Source organism: Oncorhynchus masou, unplaced genomic scaffold, assembly GCF_036934945.1.
Source record: "Oncorhynchus masou masou isolate Uvic2021 unplaced genomic scaffold, UVic_Omas_1.1 unplaced_scaffold_659, whole genome shotgun sequence".
NCBI classification, from domain to species: Eukaryota; Metazoa; Chordata; class Actinopteri; order Salmoniformes; family Salmonidae; genus Oncorhynchus; species Oncorhynchus masou.
In genome coordinates this window covers 230,520-251,682 of record NW_027013031.1, presented here as the reverse complement: position 1 = coordinate 251,682, position 21,163 = coordinate 230,520, and the positions used below count along the sequence as shown (strand labels likewise).

The 21,163-nt window shown below is 57.8% G+C and overlaps 1 protein-coding gene across 1 annotated transcript in view; it reads right to left on the bottom strand.

The window, feature by feature from the left end:
- Window positions 1-3,035: 3,035 nt before the first annotated feature.
- Window positions 3,036-21,163, bottom strand: part of LOC135536739 (coiled-coil domain-containing protein 97-like) — a 33,783-nt gene continuing 15,655 nt past the window's right edge. The window contains exons 5-6 of the mRNA XM_064962991.1: window positions 20,588-20,711; window positions 3,036-3,300 (exon numbers count right to left, since the gene is read on the bottom strand). Coding sequence (XP_064819063.1) covers window positions 3,174-3,300; window positions 20,588-20,711 — 251 coding nt within the window. The 3' untranslated portion in view covers window positions 3,036-3,173. The remainder of the gene's footprint in view (window positions 3,301-20,587; window positions 20,712-21,163) is intronic.

The window sequence follows — 21,163 nt, the reverse complement described above, 5'->3', positions numbered from 1 at the left end:
GAGAGACCAGGCTGGTCTGTCTAGTCTGAGAGATCAGGCTGGTCTGTCTAGTCTGAGACATCAGGCTGGTCTGTCTAGTCTGAGAGACCAGGCTGGTCTGTCTAGTCTATAGACGTTTATAAGCGTGAATATTGACTCATCCACTTGAATATGCTTTTGTGTCAGAGTCGCGCTGGGCTTCCCTTTGAGGGTTCCTTCTGCCCCAGTTCAAAGCATACGTTGTAAACCAGTCTATAAAACCAATACGGCACCACGGGGTTGTGAAATATGGCCAATATACCACGGCTCAGGGCTGCTTCCAGGCCTTCCACATTACCTGCGGGCCGGGTTATAATGGATCCCCACACCTCCTCCAGGCCTTATTGCTTCATTATAAACCAGGATGCAGATTTGTATTTATTATGGATCCCCATTAGCTCCTGCCAAGGCAGCAGCTACTCTTCCTGGGGTTTATTATGGATCCCCATTAGTTCCTGCCAAGGCAGCAGCTGCTCTTCCTGGGGTTTATTATGGATCCCCATTAGCTCCTGCCAAGGCAGCAGCTACTCTTCCTGGGGTTTATAATGGATCCCCATTAGTTCCTGCCAAGGCAGCAGCTACTCTTCCTGGGGTTTATTATGGATCCCCATTAGTTCCTGCCAAGGCAGCAGCTACTCTTCCTGGGGTTTATAATGGATCCCCATTAGTTCCTGCCAAGGCAGCAGCTACCCTTCCTGGGGTTTATTATGGATCCCCATTAGTTCCTGCCAAGGCAGCAGCTACTCTTCCTGGGGTTTATAATGGATCCCCATTAGTTCCTGCCAAGGCAGCAGCTACTCTTCCTGGGGTTTATTATGGATCCCCATTAGTTCCTGCCAAGGCAGCAGCTACTCTTCCTGGGGTTTATTATGGATCCCCATTAGTTCCTGCCAAGGCAGCAGCTACTCTTCCTGAGGTCCAAACACATTAAAGCACTTACATATTAAACTAAAGATAAAACAATACATTATATAACAGGCAGCAGCTGGTGCAATGAAAAAATAAATAACAATATGAGGTAGTTGGATGGGCTATTTACAGATGGGCTATGGACAGGTGCAATGATCGGTAAGCTGCTCTGGCAGCTGATGCTTAAAGTTAGAGGGAGATATGAGACTTTGCTTTATCTTGGCCAGGTTGCAGTTGTAAATGAGAACTTGTTCTCAACTGGCCTGGTTAAATAAAGGTGAAATAAAATAAATAACTCCAGTCATTTTTGCTAAACACTAATCTGCCTTCCCAATGAAAAATAAAAGATACTAACATTAATTTAATGGAAAAGAGATGTTTCTGGTCAATGCACCATGCTGCCTCGTTGACAAAATGACAGAGCAGCACAGATTACTGTTTGATTTGAGAAGGGTGCTTCTCCCTCCCTGCTTTCACCTGATGGCGTGATGGGTCTTTACCTCAGCCTCATCGAATCTGCCCATTATAAACCGGGTAGTTTGGCTCCTGGATGCTGATTGGCTGAAAGCCGTGGTATACCACAGGTATGACAAAACATTTAATTTTACTGCTCTAATTACGTTGATAAACTCGGTCCCAACCTTTAAGTCTTTACTGAAGACTCATCTCTTCAGTGGGTCATATGATTGAGTGTCGTCTGGCCCAGGAGTGGGAAGGTGAACGGAAAGGCTCTGGAGCAACAAACCGCCCTTGCTGTCTCTGCCTGGCTGGTTCCCCTCTCTCCACTGGGATTCTCTGCCTCTAACCCTATTACAGGGGCTGAGACACTGGCTTACTGGAGCTTTTCCATGCAGTCCCTGGGAGGGGTGCGTCACTTGAGTGGGTTGAGTCACTGATGTGATCTTCCGTTCTGGGTTGGCGCCCCCCCTTGGGTTGGACTACCTGACATGATGACTCCTTGCTGTCCCCAGTCCACCTGGCCGTGCTGCTGCTCCAGTTTCAACTGTTCTGCCTTATTATTATTTGACCATGCTGGTCATTTATGAACATTTGAACATCTTGGCCATGTTCTGTTATAATCTCCACCCAGCACAGCCAGAAGAGGACTGGCCACCCCACATAGCCTGGTTCCTCTCTAGGTTTCTTCCTAGGTTTTGGCCTTTCTAGGGAGTTTTTCCTAGCCACTGTGCTTCTACACCTGCATTGCTTGCTGTTGGGGTTTTAGGCTGGGTTTCTGTACAGCACTGAGATATCAGCTGATGTACGAAGGGCTATATAAATACATTTGATTTGATAACCAGTTTATAAAAGTAATAAGGCACGAGGTGGTGTGATATATGGCCAATATACCACGGCTAAGGCTCTGTGTCCAGGTACTCTGCGATGTGTCGTGCCTAAGGACAACCCTTAGTCGTGGTATATTGGCCATACATCACACCACCTCGTGCCTTATTGCTTAAATATAAAACTGGTCTAGTGAACCATAAGAGCGGTATTACATGGTTGGGGCAATCATGAGCACTCTTAATTTACAGGATTCATTAGCTAGTTGAAATTCAATCCCTGGCTGTGTTCTCCCCCATTAATGGAAATGGAACGGGAAAAATCCCTCTGAAATTAAAATAACTGATTTCACTCCTGGAACCCAAAATCCACCTGTTTTCAGCCTCTTGAAATACTACAATCAGCTCTCTGACTCATTTCCAATCAGCTCTGACTCATTCAGAAATACTAACTCTTCATTGAGTTGCTGACTCATTTCTCTGCTCTCTGATTCATTCAGAAATACTAACTCTTCATTGAGTTGCTGACTCATTTCCAATCAGCTCTCTGACTCATTCATAAATACTAACTCTTCATTGAGTTGCTGACTCATTTCCAATCAGCTCTGACTCATTCATAAATACTAACTCTTCATTGAGTTGCTGACTCATTTCCAATCAGCTCTCTGACTCATTCATAAATACTAACTCTTCATTGAGTTGCTGACTCATTTCTCTGCTCTCTGACTCATTCAGAACAACATCAGTGTCCAGTGTTGTCAGCAGGTGTGGAGTATTTCAGTCCAATCAGGAACTAGTAAGAAATAATTCAACTGACTAACAACGTACGTAAACACACATGATTTATTGCTATCCATGCAAACTGAATATTAAATGAATGTGAGGAGAATAAACAGAGTAGAAACATTACATAGTATAGTTATTACAGAAGTTATTATATTTACAGTCCAATGACAGCTGCTGTCATGACACATCTATAGTCATGTCCTCCTCTTGCTCCTCCTCCTTTTCATCCTCATCGAAATACTTCTCCTCTGCATCTCTGTTGACGATGTCCAGGTTGTCGTAGTCGGGGTTCCCGTCCACTTCACTACAACACAAACAGCTCGTACAGTAGTTCAGTCTGTCCACTTCACTACAACACAAACAGCTCGTACAGTAGTTCAGTCTGTCCCCTACACAACAACACACAGCTAGTACAGTAGTTCAGTCTGTCCACTACAACACACACAGCTAGTACAGTAGTTCAGTCTGTCCACTTCACTACAACACACAGCTAGTACAGTAGTTCAGTCTGTCCACTACAACACACACAGCTAGTACAGTAGTTCAGTCTGTCCACTACAACACACAGCTAGTACAGTAGTTCAGTCTGTCCACTTCACTACAACACACACAGCTAGTACAGTAGTTCAGTCTGTCCACTACAACACACACAGCTAGTACAGTAGTTCAGTCTGTCCACTACAACACACAGCTAGTACAGTAGTTCAGTCTGTCCCCTACAACACACACAGCTAGTACAGTAGTTCAGTCTGTCCCCTACAACACACACAGCTAATACAGTAGTTCAGTCTGTCCCCTACACAACAACACACACAGCTAGTACAGTAGTTCAGTCTGTCCCCTACAACATACACAGCTAGTACAGTAGTTCAGTCTGTCCCCTACAACACACACAGCTAGTACAGTAGTTCAGTCTGTCCCCTACACAACAACACACAGCTAGTACAGTAGTTCAGTCTGTCCACTACAACACACACAGCTAGTACAGTAGTTCAGTCTGTCCACTACAACACACAGCTAGTACAGTAGTTCAGTCTGTCCCCTACAACACACACAGCTAATACAGTAGTTCAGTCTGTCCCCTACACAACAACACACAGCTAGTACAGTAGTTCAGTCTGTCCACTACAACACACACAGCTAGTACAGTAGTTCAGTCTGTCCACTACAACACACAGCTAGTACAGTAGTTCAGTCTGTCCCCTACACAACAACACACAGCTAGTACAGTAGTTCAGTCTGTCCACTACAACACACACAGCTAGTACAGTAGTTCAGTCTGTCCCCTACAACACACACAGCTCGTACAGTAGTTCAGTCTGTCCACTTCACTACAACACACAGCTAGTACAGTAGTTCAGTCTGTCCACTTCACTACAACACACACAGCTAGTACAGTAGTTCAGTCTGTCCACTTCACTACCCACAGCTAGTACAGTAGTTCAGTCTGTCCACTACAACACACACAGCTAGTACAGTAGTTCAGTCTGTCCACTTCACTACAACACACACAGCTAGTACAGTAGTTCAGTCTGTCCACTACAACATACACAGCTCGTACAGTAGTTCAGTCTGTCCACTACAACACACACAGCTCGTACAGTAGTTCAGTCTGTCCACTACAACACACACAGCTCGTACAGTAGTTCAGTCTGTCCACTACAACACACACAGCTCGTACAGTAGTTCAGTCTGTCCACTTCACTACAACACACACAGCTAGTACAGTAGTTCAGTCTGTCCACAACAACACACACAGCTCGTACAGTAGTTCAGTCTGTCCACTACAACACACACAGCTCGTACAGTAGTTCAGTCTGTCCACTACAACACACACAGCTAGTACAGTAGTTCAGTCGGTCCACTACAACACACACAGCTCGTACAGTAGTTCAGTCTGTCCACTACAACATACACAGCTAGTACAGTAGTTCAGTCTGTCCACTTCACTACAACACACACAGCTAGTACAGTAGTTCAGTTTGTCCACTACAACACACACAGCTCGTACAGTAGTTCAGTCTGTCCACTACAACACACACAGCTCGTACAGTAGTTCAGTCTGTCCACTACAACACACACAGCTAGTACAGTAGTTCAGTCTGTCCACTTCACTACAACACACACAGCTAGTACAGTAGTTCAGTCGGTCCACTACAACACACACAGCTCGTACAGTAGTTCAGTCTGTCCACTTCACTACAACATAAACAGCTAGTACAGTAGTTCAGTCAGTCCACTACAACACACACAGCTAGTACAGTAGTTCAGTCTGTCCACTACAACACACAGCTAGTACAGTAGTTCAGTCTGTCCACTTCACTACAACACACACAGCTAGTACAGTAGTTCAGTCTGTCCACTACAACACACAGCTAGTACAGTAGTTCAGTCTGTCCACTACAACACACAGCTAGTTGGTCTCCCCGGTTAGTCTCCCCAGTTGGTCAGCCCGGTTAGTCTCCCCAGTTGGTCAGCCCGGTTAGTCTCCCCGGTTGGTCAGCCCGGTTAGTCTCCCCGGTTGGTCAGCCCGGTTAGTCTCCCCAGTTGGTCAGCCCGGTTAGTCTCCCCAGTCTCCCCAGTTGGTCTCAGCCCGGTTAGTCTCCCCAGTTGGTCAGCCCGGTTAGTCTCCCCGGTTGGTCAGCCCGGTTAGTCTCCCCAGTTGGTCAGCCCGGTTAGTCTCCCCAGTTGGTCAGCCCGGTTAGTCTCCCCAGTTGGTCAGCCCGGTTAGTCTCCCCAGTTGGTCAGCCCGGTTAGTCTCCCCAGTTGGTCAGCCCGGTTAGTCTCCCCAGTTGGTCAGCCCAGCCCGGTTAGTCTCCCCAGTTGGCCAGCCCTCCCCAGTTGGTCAGCCCGGTTAGTCTCCCCAGTTGGTCCCCGGTTAGTCTCCCCAGTTGGTCAGCCCGGTTAGTCTCCCCAGTTGGTCAGCCCGGTTAGTCTCCCCAGTTGGTCAGCCCGGTTAGTCTCCCCAGTTGGTCAGCCCGGTTAGTCTCCCCAGTTGGTCAGCCCGGTTAGTCTCCCCAGTTGGTCAGCCCGGTTAGTCTCCCCAGTTGGTCAGCCCGGTTAGTCTCCCCAGTTGGTCAGCCCGGTTAGTCTCCCCAGTTGGTCAGCCCGGTTAGTCTCCCCAGTTGGTCAGCCCGGTTAGTCTCCCCAGTTGGTCAGTCTCCCCAGTTGGTCAGCCCGGTTAGTCTCCCCAGTTGGTCAGCCCGGTTAGTCTCCCCAGTTGGTCAGCCCGGTTAGTCTCCCCGGTTAGTCTCCCCAGTTGGTCAGCCCGGTTAGTCTCCCCGGTTGGTCAGCCCGGTTAGTCTCCCCAGTTGGTCAGCCCGGTTAGTCTCCCCAGTTGGTCAGCCCGGTTAGTCTCCCCAGTTGGTCAGCCCGGTTAGTCTCCCCAGTTGGTCAGCCCGGTTAGTCTCCCCGGTTGGTCAGCCCGGTTAGTCTCCCCAGTTGGTCAGCCCGGTTAGTCTCCCCGGTTAGTCTCCCCGGTTAGTCTCCCCAGTTGGTCAGCCCGGTTAGTCTCCCCAGTTGGTCAGCCCGGTTAGTCTCCCCAGTTGGTCAGCCCGGTTAGTCTCCCCAGTTGGTCAGCCCGGTTAGTCTCCCCAGTTAGTCAGCCCGGTTAGTCTCCCCAGTTGGTCAGCCCGGTTAGTCTCCCCAGTTGGTCAGCCCGGTTAGTCTCCCCAGTTGGTCAGCCCGGTTAGTCTCCCCAGTTGGTCAGCCCGGTTAGTCTCCCCAGTTGGTCAGCCCGGTTAGTCTCCCCAGTTGGTCAGCCCGGTTAGTCTCCCCAGTTGGTCAGCCCGGTTAGTCTCCCCAGTTGGTCAGCCCGGTTAGTCTCCCCAGTTGGTCAGCCCGGTTAGTCTCCCCAGTTGGTCAGCCCGGTTAGTCTCCCCAGTTGGTCAGCCCGGTTAGTCTCCCGGTTGGTCAGCCCGGTTAGTCTCCCCAGTTGGTCAGCCCGGTTAGTCTCCCCAGTTGGTCAGCCCGGTTAGTCTCCCCAGTTGGTCAGCCCGGTTAGTCTCCCCAGTTGGTCAGCCCGGTTAGTCTCCCCAGTTGGTCAGCCCGGTTAGTCTCCCCAGTTGGTCAGCCCGGTTAGTCTCCCCAGTTGGTCAGCCCGGTTAGTCTCCCCAGTTGGTCAGCCCGGTTAGTCTCCCCAGTTGGTCAGCCCGGTTAGTCTCCCCGGTTGGTCTCCCCAGTTGGTCAGCCCGGTTAGACTCCCCGGTTGGCCAGCCCGGTTAGTCTCCCCAGTTGGTCAGCCCGGTTAGTCTCCCCAGTTGGTCAGCCCGGTTAGTCTCCCCGGTTAGTCTCCCCAGTTGGTCAGCCCGGTTAGTCTCCCCAGTTGGTCAGCCCGGTTAGTCTCCCCAGTTGGTTGGTCAGCCCGGTTAGTCTCCCCAGTTGGTCTCCCCTCCCCAGTTAGTCTCCCCAGTTGGTCAGCCCGGTTAGTCTCCCCAGTTGGTCAGCCCGGTTAGTCTCCCCCCGGTTAGTTGGTCAGCCCGGTTAGTCTCCCCAGTTGGTCAGCCCGGTTAGTCTCCCCAGTTGGTCAGCCCGGTTAGTCTCCCCAGTTGGTCAGCCCGGTTAGTCTCCCCAGTTGGTCAGCCCGGTTCCCCAGTCTCCCCCAGTTGGTCAGCCCGGTTAGTCTCCCCAGTTGGTCAGCCCGGTTAGTCTCCCCAGTTGGTCAGCCCGGTTCTCCCCAGTCTCCCCAGTTCCCCAGTTGGTCAGCCCGGTTAGTCTCCCCAGTTGGTCAGCCCGGTTAGTCTCCCCAGTTGGTCAGCCCGGTTAGTCTCCCCAGTTGGTCAGCCCGGTTAGTCTCCCCAGTTGGTCAGCCCGGTTAGTCTCCCCAGTTGGTCAGCCCGGTTAGTCTCCCCAGTTGGTCAGCCCGGTTAGTCTCCCCAGTTGGTCAGCCCGGTTAGTCTCCCCAGTTGGTCAGCCCGGTTAGTCTCCCCAGTTGGTCAGCCCGGTTAGTCTCCCCAGTTGGTCAGCCCGGTTAGTCTCCCCGGTTAGTCTCCCCAGTTGGTCAGCCCGGTTAGTCTCCCCAGTTGGTCAGCCGGTTAGTCTCCCCAGTTGGTCAGCCCGGTTAGTCTCCCCAGTTGGTCAGCCCGGTTAGTCTCCCCAGTTGGTTTAGTCTCCCCAGTTGGTCAGCCCGGTTAGTCTCCCCAGTTGGTCAGCCCGGTTAGTCTCCCCAGTTGGTCAGCCCGGTTAGTCTCCCCAGTTGGTCAGCCCGGTTAGTCTCCCCAGTTGGTCTCCCCGGTTAGTCTCCCCAGTTGGTCAGCCCGGTTAGTCTCCCCAGTTGGTCAGCCCGGTTAGTCTCCCCAGTTGGTCAGCCCGGTTAGTCTCCCCAGTTGGTCAGCCCGGTTAGTCTCCCCAGTTGGTCAGCCCGGTCTCCCCAGTTGGTCAGCCCGGTTAGTCTGCCCAGTTGGTCTGCCCGGTTAGTCTCCCCAGTTGGTCAGCCCGGTTAGTCTCCCCAGTTGGTCAGCCCGGTTGGTCAGCCCGGTTAGTCTCCCCAGTTGGTCAGCCCGGTTCCCGTCTCCCCGGTTAGTCTCCCCAGTTGGTCAGCCCGGTTAGTCTCCCGGTTGGTCTCCCCCGGTTAGTCTCCCCAGTTGGTCAGCCTCCCCAGTTAGTCTCCCCAGTTGGTCAGCCCGGTTAGTCTCCCCAGTTGGTCAGCCCGGTTAGTCTCCCCAGTTGGTCAGCCCGGTTAGTCTCCCCAGTTCAGCCCGGTTGGTCAGCCCGGTTAGTCTCCCCAGTTGGTCAGCCCGGTTAGTCTCCCGGTTGGTCAGCCCGGTTAGTCTCCCCAGTTGGTCAGCCCGGTTAGTCTCCCCCAGTTGGTCAGCCCGGTTAGTCTCCCCAGGTTGGTCAGCCCGGTTAGTCTCCCCAGTTGGTCAGCCCGGTTAGTCTCCCGGTTGGTCAGCCCGGTTAGTCTCCCCAGTTGGTCAGCTCCGGTTAGTCTCCCCAGTTGGTCAGCCCGGTTAGTCTCCCCAGTTGGTCAGCCCCCAGTTGGTCAGCCCGGTTAGTCTCCCCAGTTGGTCAGCCCGGTTAGTCTCCCCAGTTGGTCAGCCCGGTTAGTCTCCCCAGTTGGTCAGCCCGGTTAGTCTCCCGGTTGGTCAGCCCCAGTTGGTCAGCCCGGTTAGTCTCCCCAGTTGGTCAGCCCGGTTAGTCTCCCCAGTTGGTCAGCCCGGTTAGTCTCCCCAGTTGGTCAGCCCGGTTAGTCTCCCCAGTTGGTCAGCCCGGTTAGTCTCCCCAGTTGGTCAGCCGGTTAGTCTCCCCAGTTGGTCAGCCCGGTTAGTCTCCCCAGTTGGTCAGCCCGGTTAGTCTCCCCGGTTGGTCAGCCCGGTTAGTCTCCCGGTTGGTCAGCCGGTTAGTCTCCCCAGTTGGTCAGCCCGGTTAGTCTCCCCAGTTGGTCAGCCCGGTTAGTCTCCCGGTTGGTCAGCCCGGTTAGTCTCCCCAGTTGGTCAGCCCGGTTAGTCTCCCCAGTTGGTCAGCCCGGTTAGTCTCCCCAGTTGGTCAGTTAGTCCCCCGGTTAGTCTCCCCAGTTGGTCAGCCCGGTTAGTCTCCCCAGTTGGTCAGCCCGGTTAGTCTCCCCAGTTGGTCAGCCCGGTTAGTCTCCCCAGTTGGTCAGCCCGGTTAGTCTCAGCCCGGTTAGTCTCCCCAGTTGGTTGGTTAGTCTCCCCAGTTGGTCAGCCGGTTAGTCTCCCCAGTTGGTCAGCCCGGTTAGTCTCCCCAGTTGGTCAGCCCGGTTAGTCTCCCCAGTTGGTCAGCCCGGTTAGTCTCCCCAGTTGGTCAGCCCGGTTAGTCTCCCCAGTTGGTCAGCCCGGTTAGTCTCCCCGGTTGGTCAGCCCGGTTAGTCTCCCCAGTTGGTCAGCCCGGTTAGTCTCCCCAGTTGGTCAGCCCGGTTAGTCTCCCCAGTTGGTCAGCCCGGTTAGTCTCCCCAGTTGGTCAGCCCGGTTAGTCTCCCCAGTTGGTCAGCCCGGTTAGTCTCCCCAGTTGGTCAGCCCGGTTTAGTCTCCCCAGGTTGGTCAGCCCGGTTAGTCTCCCCAGTTGGTCAGCCGGTTAGTCTCCCCAGTTGGTCAGCCCGGTTAGTCTCCCCAGTTGGTCAGCCCGGTTAGTCTCCCCAGTTGGTCAGCCCGGTTAGTCTCCCCAGTTGGTCAGCCGGTTAGTCTCCCCAGTTGGTCAGCCCGGTTAGTCTCCCCGGTTGGCCAGCCCGGTTAGTCTCCCCAGTTGGTCAGCCCGGTTAGTCTCCCCAGTTGGTCAGCCCGGTTAGTCTCCCCAGTTGGTCAGCCCGGTTAGTCTCCCCAGTTGGTCAGCCCGGTTAGTCTCCCCAGTTGGTCAGCCCGGTTAGTCTCCCCAGTTGGTCAGCCCGTCTCCCGGTTAGTCTCCCCAGTTGGTCAGCCCGGTTAGTCTCCCCAGTTGGTCAGCCCTCCCCAGTTAGTCTCCCCAGTTGGTCAGCCCGGTTAGTCTCCCAGTTGGTCAGCCCGGTTAGTCTCCCCCCAGTTGGTCAGCCCGGTTAGTCTCCCCAGTTGGTCAGCCCGGTTAGTCTCCCCAGTTGGTCAGCCCGGTTAGTCTCCCCAGTTGGTCAGCCCGGTTAGTCTCCCCAGTTGGTCAGCCCGGTTAGTCTCCCCAGTTGGTCAGCCCGGTTAGTCTCCCCAGTTGGTCAGCCCGGTTAGTCTCCCCAGTTGGTCAGCCCGGTTAGTCTCCCCAGTTGGTCAGCCCGGTTAGTCTCCCCAGGTTGGTCAGCCCGGTTAGTCTCCCCAGTTGGTCAGCCCGGTTGGTTGGTCAGCCCGGTTAGTCTCCCCAGTTGGTCAGCCCGGTTAGTCTCCCCAGTTGGTCAGCCCGGTTAGTCTCCCCAGTTGGTCAGCCCGGTTAGTCTCCCCAGTTGGTCAGCCCGGTTAGTCTCCCCAGTTGGTCAGCCCGGTTAGTCTCCCCAGTTGGTCAGCCCGGTTAGTCTCCCCAGTTGGTCAGCCCGGTTAGTCTCCCCAGTTGGTCAGCCCGGTTAGTCTCCCCAGGTTAGTCTCCCCCGGTTGGTCAGCCCGGTTAGTCTCCCCAGTTGGTCAGCCCGGTTAGTCTCCCCTCCCCAGTTGGTCAGCCCGGTTAGTCTCCCCAGTTGGTCAGCCCGGTTAGTCTCCCCAGTTGGTCAGCCCGGTTAGTCTCCCCGGTTGGCCAGCCCGGTTAGTCTCCCCAGTTGGTCAGCCCGGTTAGTCTCCCCGGTTGGCCAGCCCGGTTAGTCTCCCCAGTTGGTCAGCCCGGTTAGTCTCCCCAGTTGGTCAGCCCGGTTAGTCTCCCCAGTTGGTCAGCCCGGTTAGTCTCCCCGGTTGGTCAGCCCGGTTAGTCTCCCCGGTTGGCCAGCCCGGTTAGTCTCCCCCCAGTTGGTCAGTTAGTCTCCCCAGTTGGTCAGCCCGGTTAGTCTCCCCAGTTGGTCAGCCCGGTTAGTCTCCCCAGTTGGTCAGCCCGGTTAGTCTCCCCAGTTGGTCCCAGTTGGTCAGCCCGGTTAGTCTCCCCAGTTGGTCAGCCCGGTTAGTCTCCCCAGTTGGTCAGCCCGGTTAGTCTCCCCAGTTAGTCTTAGTCTCCCCAGTTGGTCAGCCCGGTTAGTCTCCCCAGTTGGTCAGCCCGGTTAGTCTCCCCAGTTGGTCAGCCCGGTTAGTCTCCCCAGTTGGTCAGCCCGGTTAGTCTCCCCAGTTGGTCAGCCCGGTTAGTCTCCCCAGTTGGTCTCCCCAGTTAGTCTCCCGGTTAGTCTCCCCAGTTGGTCAGCCCGGTTAGTCTCCCCAGTTGGTCAGCCCGGTTAGTCTCCCCAGTTGGTCAGCCCAGTTGGTCTCCCGGTTAGTCTCCCCAGTTGGTCTCCCCGGTTAGTCTCCCCAGTTGGTCAGCCCGGTTAGTCTCCCCAGTTGGTCAGCCCGGTTAGTCTCCCCCGGTTGGTCCGGTTAGTCTCCCCAGTTGGTCAGCCGGTTAGTCTCCCCAGTTGGTCAGCCCGGTTAGTCTCCCCAGTTGGTCAGCCCGGTTAGTCTCCCCAGTTGGTCAGCCCGGTTAGTCTCCCCAGTTGGTCAGCCCGGTTAGTCTCCCCAGTTGGTCAGCCCGGTTAGTCTCCCCAGTTGGTCAGCCCGGTTAGTCTCCCCAGTTGGTCAGCCCGGTTAGTCTCCCCAGTTGGTCAGCCCGGTTAGTCTCCCCAGTTGGTCAGCCCGGTTAGTCTCCCCAGTTGGTCAGCCCGGTTAGTCTCCCCAGTTGGTCAGCCCGGTTAGTCTCCCCAGTTGGTCAGCCCGGTTAGTCCCCCCAGTTGGTCAGCCCGGTTAGTCTCCCCAGTCTCCCCGGTTGGTCAGCCCGGTTAGTCTCACCGGTTGGTCAGCCCGGTTAGTCTCCCCGGTTGGTCAGCCCGGTTAGTCTCCCCGGTTGGTCAGCCCGGTTAGTCTCCCCAGTTGGTCAGCCCGGTTAGTCTCCCCGGTTGGTCAGCCCGGTTAGTCTCCCGGTTGGTCAGCCCGGTTAGTCTCCCCGGTTGGTCAGCCCGGTTAGTCTCCCCGGTTGGTCAGCCCGGTTAGTCTCCCCGGTTGGTCAGCCCGGTTAGTCTCCCCAGTTGGTCAGCCCGGTTAGTCTCCCCGGTTGGTCAGCCCGGTTAGTCTCCCCGGTTGGTCAGCCCGGTTAGTCTCCCCGGTTAGTCTCCCCGGTTGGTCAGCCCGGTTAGTCTCCCCGGTTGGTCAGCCCGGTTAGTCTCCCCGGTTGGTCAGCCCGGTTAGTCTCCCCGGTTGGTCAGCCCGGTTAGTCTCCCGGTTGGTCAGCCCGGTTAGTCCCCCGGTTGGTCTCTCCCGGTTGGTCAGCCCGGTTAGTCTCCCCGGTTGGTCAGCCCGGTTAGTCTCCCCGGTTGGTCAGCCGGTTAGTCTCCCGGTTGGTCAGCCCGGTTAGTCTCCCCGGTTGGTCAGCCCGGTTAGTCTCCCGGTTGGTCAGCCCGGTTAGTCTCCCCGGTTGGTCAGCCCGGTTAGTCTCCCCGGTTGGTCAGCCCGGTTAGTCTCCCCAGTTGGTCAGCCCGGTTAGTCTCCCCGGATGGTCAGCCCGGTTAGTCTCCCCAGTTGGTCAGCCCGGTTAGTCTCCCCAGTTGGTCAGCCCGGTTAGTCTCCCCAGTTGGTCAGCCCGGTTAGTCTCCCCAGTCTCCCCGGTTAGTCTCCCCAGTTGGTCAGCCCGGTTAGTCTCCCCAGTTGGTCAGCCCGGTTAGTCTCCCCGGTTAGTCTCCCCAGTTGGTCAGCCCGGTTAGTCTCCCCAGTTGGTCTCCCCGGTTGGTCTCCCCAGTTGGTCAGCCCGGTTAGTCTCCCCAGTTGGTCAGCCCGGTTAGTCTCCCCAGTTGGTCAGCCCGGTTAGTCTCCCCAGTTGGTCAGCCCGGTTAGTCTCCCCAGTTGGTCAGCCCGGTTAGTCTCCCCAGTTGGTCTCCCCGGTTAGTCTCCCCAGTTGGTCAGCCCGGTTAGTCTCCCCAGTTGGTCAGCCCGGTTAGTCTCCCCAGTTGGTCAGCCCGGTTAGTCTCCCCGGTTGGTCAGCCCGGTTAGTCTCCCCGGTTAGTCTCCCCAGTTGGTCAGCCCGGTTAGTCTCCCCAGTTGGTCAGCCCGGTTAGTCTCCCCAGTTGGTCAGCCCGGTTAGTCTCCCCGGTTAGTCTCCCCAGTTGGTCAGCCCGGTTAGTCTCCCCAGTTGGTCAGCCCGGTTAGTCTCCCCGGTTAGTCTCCCCAGTTGGTCAGCCCGGTTAGTCTCCCCGGTTGGTCTCCCCGGTTGGTCTCCCCAGTTGGTCAGCCCGGTTAGTCTCCCCAGTTGGTCAGCCCGGTTAGTCTCCCCAGTTGGTCAGCCCGGTTAGTCTCCCCAGTTGGTCAGCCCGGTTAGTCTCCCCAGTTGGTCAGCCCGGTTAGTCTCCCCAGTTGGTCAGCCCGGTTAGTCTCCCCAGTTGGTCAGCCCGGTTAGTCTCCCCAGTTGGTCAGCCCGGTTAGTCTCCCCAGTTGGTCAGCCCGGTTAGTCTCCCCAGTTGGTCAGCCCGGTTAGTCTCCCCAGTTGGTCAGCCCGGTTAGTCTCCCCAGTTGGTCAGCCCGGTTAGTCTCCCCAGTTGGTCAGCCCGGTTAGTCTCCCCAGTTGGTCAGCCCGGTTAGTCTCCCCAGTTGGTCAGCCCGGTTAGTCTCCCCAGTTGGTCAGCCCGGTTAGTCTCCCCAGTTGGTCAGCCCGGTTAGTCTCCCCAGTTGGTCAGCCCGGTTAGTCTCCCCAGTTGGTCAGCCCGGTTAGTCTCCCCAGTTGGTCAGCCCGGTTAGTCTCCCCAGTTGGTCAGCCCGGTTAGTCTCCCCGGTTGGTCAGCCCGGTTAGTCTCCCCGGTTGGTCAGCCCGGTTAGTCTCCCCGGTTGGTCAGCCCGGTTAGTCCCCCCGGTTGGTCAGCCCGGTTAGTCCCCCCGGTTGGTCCCCCCGGTTGGTCAGCCCGGTTAGTCTCCCCGGTTAGTCTCCCCGGTTAGTCTCCCCGGTTGGTCAGCCCGGTTAGTCTCCCCGGTTGGTCAGCCCGGTTAGTCTCCCGGTTGGTCAGCCCGGTTAGTCTCCCCAGTTGGTCAGCCCGGTTAGTCTCCCCAGTTGGTCAGCCCGGTTAGTCTCCCCAGTTGGTCAGCCCGGTTAGTCTCCCCAGTTGGTCAGCCCGGTTAGTCTCCCCGGTTGGTCAGCCCGGTTAGTCTCACCGGTTGGTCAGCCCGGTTAGTCTCCCCGGTTGGTCAGCCCGGTTAGTCTCCCCGGTTGGTCAGCCCGGTTAGTCTCCCCAGTTGGTCAGCCCGGTTAGTCCCCCCAGTTGGTCAGCCCGGTTAGTCCCCCCAGTTGGTCAGCCCGGTTAGTCTCCCCAGTTGGTCAGCCCGGTTAGTCTCCCCAGTTGGTCAGCCCGGTTAGTCTCCCCAGTTGGTCAGCCCGGTTAGTCTCCCCAGTTGGTCAGCCCGGTTAGTCTCCCCAGTTGGTCAGCCCGGTTAGTCTCCCCAGTTGGTCAGCCCGGTTAGTCTCCCCAGTTGGTCAGCCCGGTTAGTCTCCCCAGTTGGTCAGCCCGGTTAGTCTCCCCAGTTGGTCAGCCCGGTTAGTCTCCCCAGTTGGTCAGCCCGGTTAGTCTCCCCAGTTGGTCAGCCCGGTTAGTCTCCCCAGTTGGTCAGCCCGGTTAGTCTCCCCGGTTGGTCAGCCCGGTTAGTCTCCCCGGTTGGTCTCCCCGGTTAGTCTCCCCGGTTGGTCAGCCCGGTTAGTCTCCCCGGTTGGTCAGCCCGGTTAGTCTCCCCGGTTGGTCAGCCCGGTTAGTCTCCCCGGTTCAGTCAGCCCGGTTGCCCCGGTTGGTCAGTCTCCCCGGTTGGTCAGCCCGGTTAGTCTCCCCGGTTGGTCAGCCCGGTTAGTCTCCCGGTTGGTCAGCCCGGTTAGTCTCCCGGTTGGTCAGCCCGGTTAGTCTCCCGGTTGGTCAGCCCGGTTAGTCTCCCCAGTTGGTCAGCCCGGTTAGTCTCCCCAGTTGGTCAGCCCGGTTGGTCTCCCCGGTTAGTCTCCCGGTTGGTCAGCCCGGTTAGTCTCCAGCCGGTTAGTCTCCCGGTTGGTCAGCCCGGTTAGTCTCCCGGTTGGTCAGCCCGGTTAGTCTCCCCGGTTGGTCAGCCCGGTTAGTCTCCCCGGTTGGTCAGCCCGGTTAGTCTCCCCGGTTGGTCAGCCCGGTTAGTCTCCCCGGTTGGTCAGCCCGGTTAGTCTCCCCAGTTGGTCAGCCCGGTTAGTCTCCCCGGTTGGTCAGCCCGGTTAGTCTCCCCGGTTGGTCAGCCCGGTTAGTCTCCCCGGTTGGTCAGCCGGTTAGTCTCCCGGTTGGTCAGCCCGGTTAGTCTCCCCAGGTTGGTCAGCCCGGTTAGTCTCCCCGGTTGGTCAGCCCGGTTAGTCCCCCAGTTGGTCTCTCCCCAGTTGGTCAGCCCGGTTAGTCCCCCCAGTTGGTCAGCCCGGTTAGTCTCCCCAGTTGGTCAGCCCGGTTAGTCTCCCCGGTTAGTCTCCCCGGTTGGTCAGCCCGGTTAGTCTCCCCAGTTGGTCAGCCCGGTTAGTCTCCCCAGTTGGTCAGCCCGGTTAGTCTCCCCGGTTGGTCAGCCCGGTTAGTCTCCCCGGTTAGTCTCCCCAGTTGGTCAGCCCGGTTAGTCTCCCCAGTTGGTCAGCCCGGTTAGTCTCCCCAGTTGGTCAGCCCGGTTAGTCTCCCGGTTAGTCTCCCCAGTTGGTCAGCCCGGTTAGTCTCCCCAGTTGGTCAGCCCGGTTAGTCTCCCCGGTTAGTCTCCCCAGTTGGTCAGCCCGGTTAGTCTCCCCGGTTGGTCTCCCGGTTGGTCTCCCCAGTTGGTCAGCCCGGTTAGTCTCCCCAGTTGGTCAGCCCGGTTAGTCTCCCCAGTTGGTCAGCCCGGTTAGTCTCCCCAGTTGGTCAGCCCGGTTAGTCTCCCCAGTTGGTCAGCCCGGTTAGTCTCCCCAGTTGGTCAGCCCGGTTAGTCTCCCCAGTTGGTCAGCCCGGTTAGTCTCCCCAGTTGGTCAGCCCGGTTAGTCTCCCCAGTTGGTCAGCCCGGTTAGTCTCCCCAGTTGGTCAGCCCGGTTAGTCTCCCCAGTTGGTCAGCCCGGTTAGTCTCCCCAGTTGGTCAGCCCGGTTAGTCTCCCCAGTTGGTCAGCCCGGTTAGTCTCCCCAGTTGGTCAGCCCGGTTAGTCTCCCCGGTTGGTCAGCCCGGTTAGTCTCCCCGGTTAGTCTCCCCAGTTGGTCAGCCCGGTTAGTCTCCCCAGTTGGTCAGCCCGGTTAGTCTCCCCAGTTGGTCAGCCCGGTTAGTCTCCCGGTTAGTCTCCCCAGTTGGTCAGCCCGGTTAGTCTCCCCGGTTGGTCAGCCCGGTTAGTCTCCCCGGTTAGTCTCCCCAGTTGGTCAGCCCGGTTAGTCTCCCCGGTTGGTCTCCCCGGTTGGTCTCCCCAGTTGGTCAGCCCGGTTAGTCTCCCCAGTTGGTCAGCCCGGTTAGTCTCCCCAGTTGGTCAGCCCGGTTAGTCTCCCCAGTTGGTCAGCCCGGTTAGTCTCCCCAGTTGGTCAGCCCGGTTAGTCTCCCCAGTTGGTCAGCCCGGTTAGTCTCCCCAGTTGGTCAGCCCGGTTAGTCTCCCCAGTTGGTCAGCCCGGTTAGTCTCCCCAGTTGGTCAGCCCGGTTAGTCTCCCCAGTTGGTCAGCCCGGTTAGTCTCCCCAGTTGGTCAGCCCGGTTAGTCTCCCCAGTTGGTCAGCCCGGTTAGTCTCCCCAGTTGGTCAGCCCGGTTAGTCTCCCCAGTTGGTCAGCCCGGTTAGTCTCCCCAGTTGGTCAGCCCGGTTAGTCTCCCCAGTTGGTCAGCCCGGTTAGTCTCCCCAGTTGGTCAGCCCGGTTAGTCTCCCCAGTTGGTCAGCCCGGTTAGTCTCCCCAGTTGGTCAGCCCGGTTAGTCTCCCCAGTTGGTCAGCCCGGTTAGTCTCCCCGGTTGGTCAGCCCGGTTAGTCTCCCGGTTGGTCAGCCCGGTTAGTCTCCCGGTTGGTCAGCCCGGTTAGTCCCCCCGGTTGGTCAGCCCGGTTAGTCCCCCCGGTTGGTCAGCCCGGTTAGTCTCCCCGGTTAGTCTCCCCGGTTAGTCTCCCCGGTTGGTCAGCCCGGTTAGTCTCCCCGGTTGGTCAGCCCGGTTAGTCTCCCCGGTTGGTCAGCCCGGTTAGTCTCCCCGGTTGGTCAGCCCGGTTAGTCTCCCGGTTGGTCAGCCCGGTTAGTCTCCCCAGTTGGTCAGCCCGGTTAGTCTCCCCAGTTGGTCAGCCCGGTTAGTCTCCCCGGTTGGTCAGCCCGGTTAGTCTCACCGGTTGGTCAGCCCGGTTAGTCTCCCGGTTGGTCAGCCCGGTTAGTCTCCCGGTTGGTCAGCCCGGTTAGTCTCCCCGGTTGGTCAGCCCGGTTAGTCTCCCCGGTTGGTCAGCCCGGTTAGTCCCCCCAGTTGGTCAGCCCGGTTAGTCCCCCAGTTGGTCAGCCCGGTTAGTCTCCCCAGTTGGTCAGCCCGGTTAGTCTCCCCAGTTGGTCAGCCCGGTTAGTCTCCCCAGTTGGTCAGCCGGTTAGTCTCCCCAGTTGGTCAGCCCGGTTAGTCTCCCCAGTTGGTCAGCCCGGTTAGTCTCCCCAGTTGGTCAGCCCGGTTAGTCTCCCCAGTTGGTCAGCCCGGTTAGTCTCCCCAGTTGGTCAGCCCGGTTAGTCTCCCCAGTTGGTCAGCCCGGTTAGTCTCCCCAGTTGGTCAGCCGGTTAGTCTCCCCAGTTGGTCAGCCCGGTTAGTCTCCCCAGTTGGTCAGCCCGGTTAGTCCCCCCAGTTGGTCAGCCCGGTTAGTCTCCCCGGTTGGTCAGCCCGGTTAGTCTCCCGGTTAGTCTCCCGGTTAGTCTCCCCGGTTGGTCAGCCCGGTTAGTCTCCCCAGTTGGTCAGCCCGGTTAGTCTCCCGGTTGGTCAGCCCGGTTAGTCTCACGGTTGGTCAGCCCGGTTAGTCTCCCGGTTGGTCAGCCCGGTTAGTCTCCCGGTTGGTCAGCCCGGTTAGTCTCCCCGGTTGGTCAGCCCGGTTAGTCTCCCGGTTGGTCAGCCCGGTTAGTCTCCCGGTTGGTCAGCCCGGTTAGTCTCCCCGGTTGGTCAGCCCGGTTAGTCTCCCGGTTGGTCAGCCCGGTTAGTCTCCCGGTTGGTCAGCCCGGTTAGTCTCCCCAGTTGGTCAGCCGGTTAGTCTCCCCAGTTGGTCAGCCCGGTTGGTCTCCCCGGTTAGTCTCCCCCGGTTGGTCAGCCCGGTTAGTCTCCCGGTTGGTCAGCCGGTTAGTCTCCCGGTTGGTCAGCCCGGTTAGTCTCCCCGGTTGGTCAGCCGGTTAGTCTCCCCCGGTTGGTCAGCCCGGTTAGTCTCCCCGGTTGGTCAGCCGGTTAGTCTCCCGGTTGGTCAGCCCGGTTAGTCTCCCCGGTTGGTCAGCCCGGTTAGTCTCCCCGGTTGGTCAGCCCGGTTAGTCTCCCCGGTTGGTCAGCCCGGTTAGTCTCCCGGTTGGTCAGCCCGGTTAGTCTCCCGGTTGGTCAGCCCGGTTAGTCTCCCCGGTTGGTCAGCCCGGTTAGTCTCCCCAGTTGGTCAGCCCGGTTAGTCCCCCCAGTTGGTCAGCCCGGTTAGTCTCCCCAGTTGGTCAGCCCGGTTAGTCTCCCCGGTTAGTCTCCCCGGTTGGTCAGCCCGGTTAGTCTCCCCGGTTGGTCAGCCGGTTAGTCTCCCCGGTTGGTCAGCCGGTTAGTCTCCCCAGTTGGTCAGCCCGGTTAGTCTCCCCAGTTGGTCAGCCCGGTTAGTCTCCCCAGTTGGTCAGCCCGGTTAGTCTCCCCAGTTGGTCAGCCCGGTTAGTCTCCCGGTTGGTCAGCCCGGTTAGTCTCCCGATTGGTCAGCCCGGTTAGTCTCCCCGGTTGGTCAGCCCGGTTAGTCTCCCGGTTGGTCAGCCCGGTTAGTCTCCCGGTTGGTCAGCCCGGTTAGTCTCCCCGGTTGGTCAGCCCGGTTAGTCTCCCGGTTGGTCAGCCCGGTTAGTCTCCCCGGTTGGCCAGCCCGGTTAGTCTCCCCGGTTGGCCAGCCCGGTTAGTCTCCCCGGTTGGTCAGCCCGGTTAGTCTCCCGGTTGGTCAGCCCGGTTAGTCTCCCGGTTGGTCAGCCCGGTTAGTCTCCCGGTTGGCCAGCCCGGTTAGTCTCCCCGGTTGGCCAGCCCGGTTAGTCTCCCGGTTGGCCAGCCCGGTTAGTCTCCCCGGTTGGCCAGCCCGGTTAGTCTCCCCGGTTGGCCAGCCCGGTTAGTCTCCCCGGTTAGTCTCCCCGGTTGGTCAGCCCGGTTAGTCTCCACAGTTGGTCAGCCCGGTTAGTCTCCCCAGTTGGTCAGCCCGGTTAGTCTCCCCAGTTGGTCAGCCCGGTTAGTCTCCCCGGTTGGTCAGCCCGGTTAGTCTCCCCAGTTGGTCAGCCCGGTTAGTCTCCCCAGTTGGTCAGCCCGGTTAGTCTCCCCAGTTGGTCAGCCGGTTAGTCTCCCCAGTTGGTCAGCCCGGTTAGTCTCCCCAGTTGGTCAGCCCGGTTAGTCTCCCCAGTTGGTCAGCCGGTTAGTCTCCCCAGTTGGTCAGCCCGGTTAGTCTCCCCAGTTGGTCAGCCCGGTTAGTCTCCCCAGTTGGTCAGCCCGGTTAGTCTCCCCAGTTGGTCAGCCCGGTTAGTCTCCCCGGTTGGTCAGCCTGGTTAGTCTCCCCAGTTGGTCAGCCCGGTTAGTCTCCCCAGTTGGTCAGCCCGGTTAGTCTCCCCAGTTGGTCAGCCCGGTTAGTCTCCCCAGTTAGTCAGCCCGGTTAGTCTCCCCGGTTGGTCAGCCCGGTTAGTCTCCCCGGTTGGTCAGCCCGGTTAGTCTCCCCGGTTGGTCAGCCCGGTTAGTCTCCCCAGTTGGTCAGCCCGGTTAGTCTCCCCAGTTGGTCAGCCCGGTTAGTCTCCCCGGTTGGTCAGCCCGGTTAGTCTCCCCAGTTGGTCAGCCCGGTTAGTCTCCCCAGTTGGTCAGCCCGGTTAGTCTCCCCAGTTGGTCAGCCCGGTTAGTCTCCCTGGTTGGTCAGCCCGGTTAGTCTCCCCAGTTGGTCAGCCCGGTTAGTCTCCCTGGTTCGTCTCCCCAGTTGGTCAGCCAGCTACTAACCTGTAGTTAAAGTCTTTGTCGTGTCCGTCCAGGAAGCGTTGGTACATCTGAGTCATGAACTCGTCCCTGAGCAGAGCTTTCTCCTGGGGTGTTGGCTCATAGCCCTCTGCCCCCAACCCTCCACCTGGAGGCACCACACACACAGTACCGTGAGACACACACAGACACAGTACCGTGAGACACACACAGAGACGTGATCTGAAGAGGTCAACACAGTACCGTGAGACGTGATCTAAAGAGGTCAACACAGTACCGTGAGACACAGAGACGTGATCTGAAGAGGTCAACACAGTAACGTGAGACGTGATCTGAAGAGGTCAACACAGTACCGTGAGACACAGAGACGTGATCTGAAGAAGACAACACAGTACCGTGAGACGTGATCTGAAGAGGACAACACAGTACCGTGAGACGTGATCTGAAGAGGACAACACAGTACCGTGAGACACAGAGACGTGATCTGAAGAGGTCAACACAGTACCGTGAGACGTGATCTGAAGAGGACAACACAGTACCGTGAGACACAGAGACGTGATCTGAAGAGGACAACAGAGTACCGTGAGACGTGATCTGAAG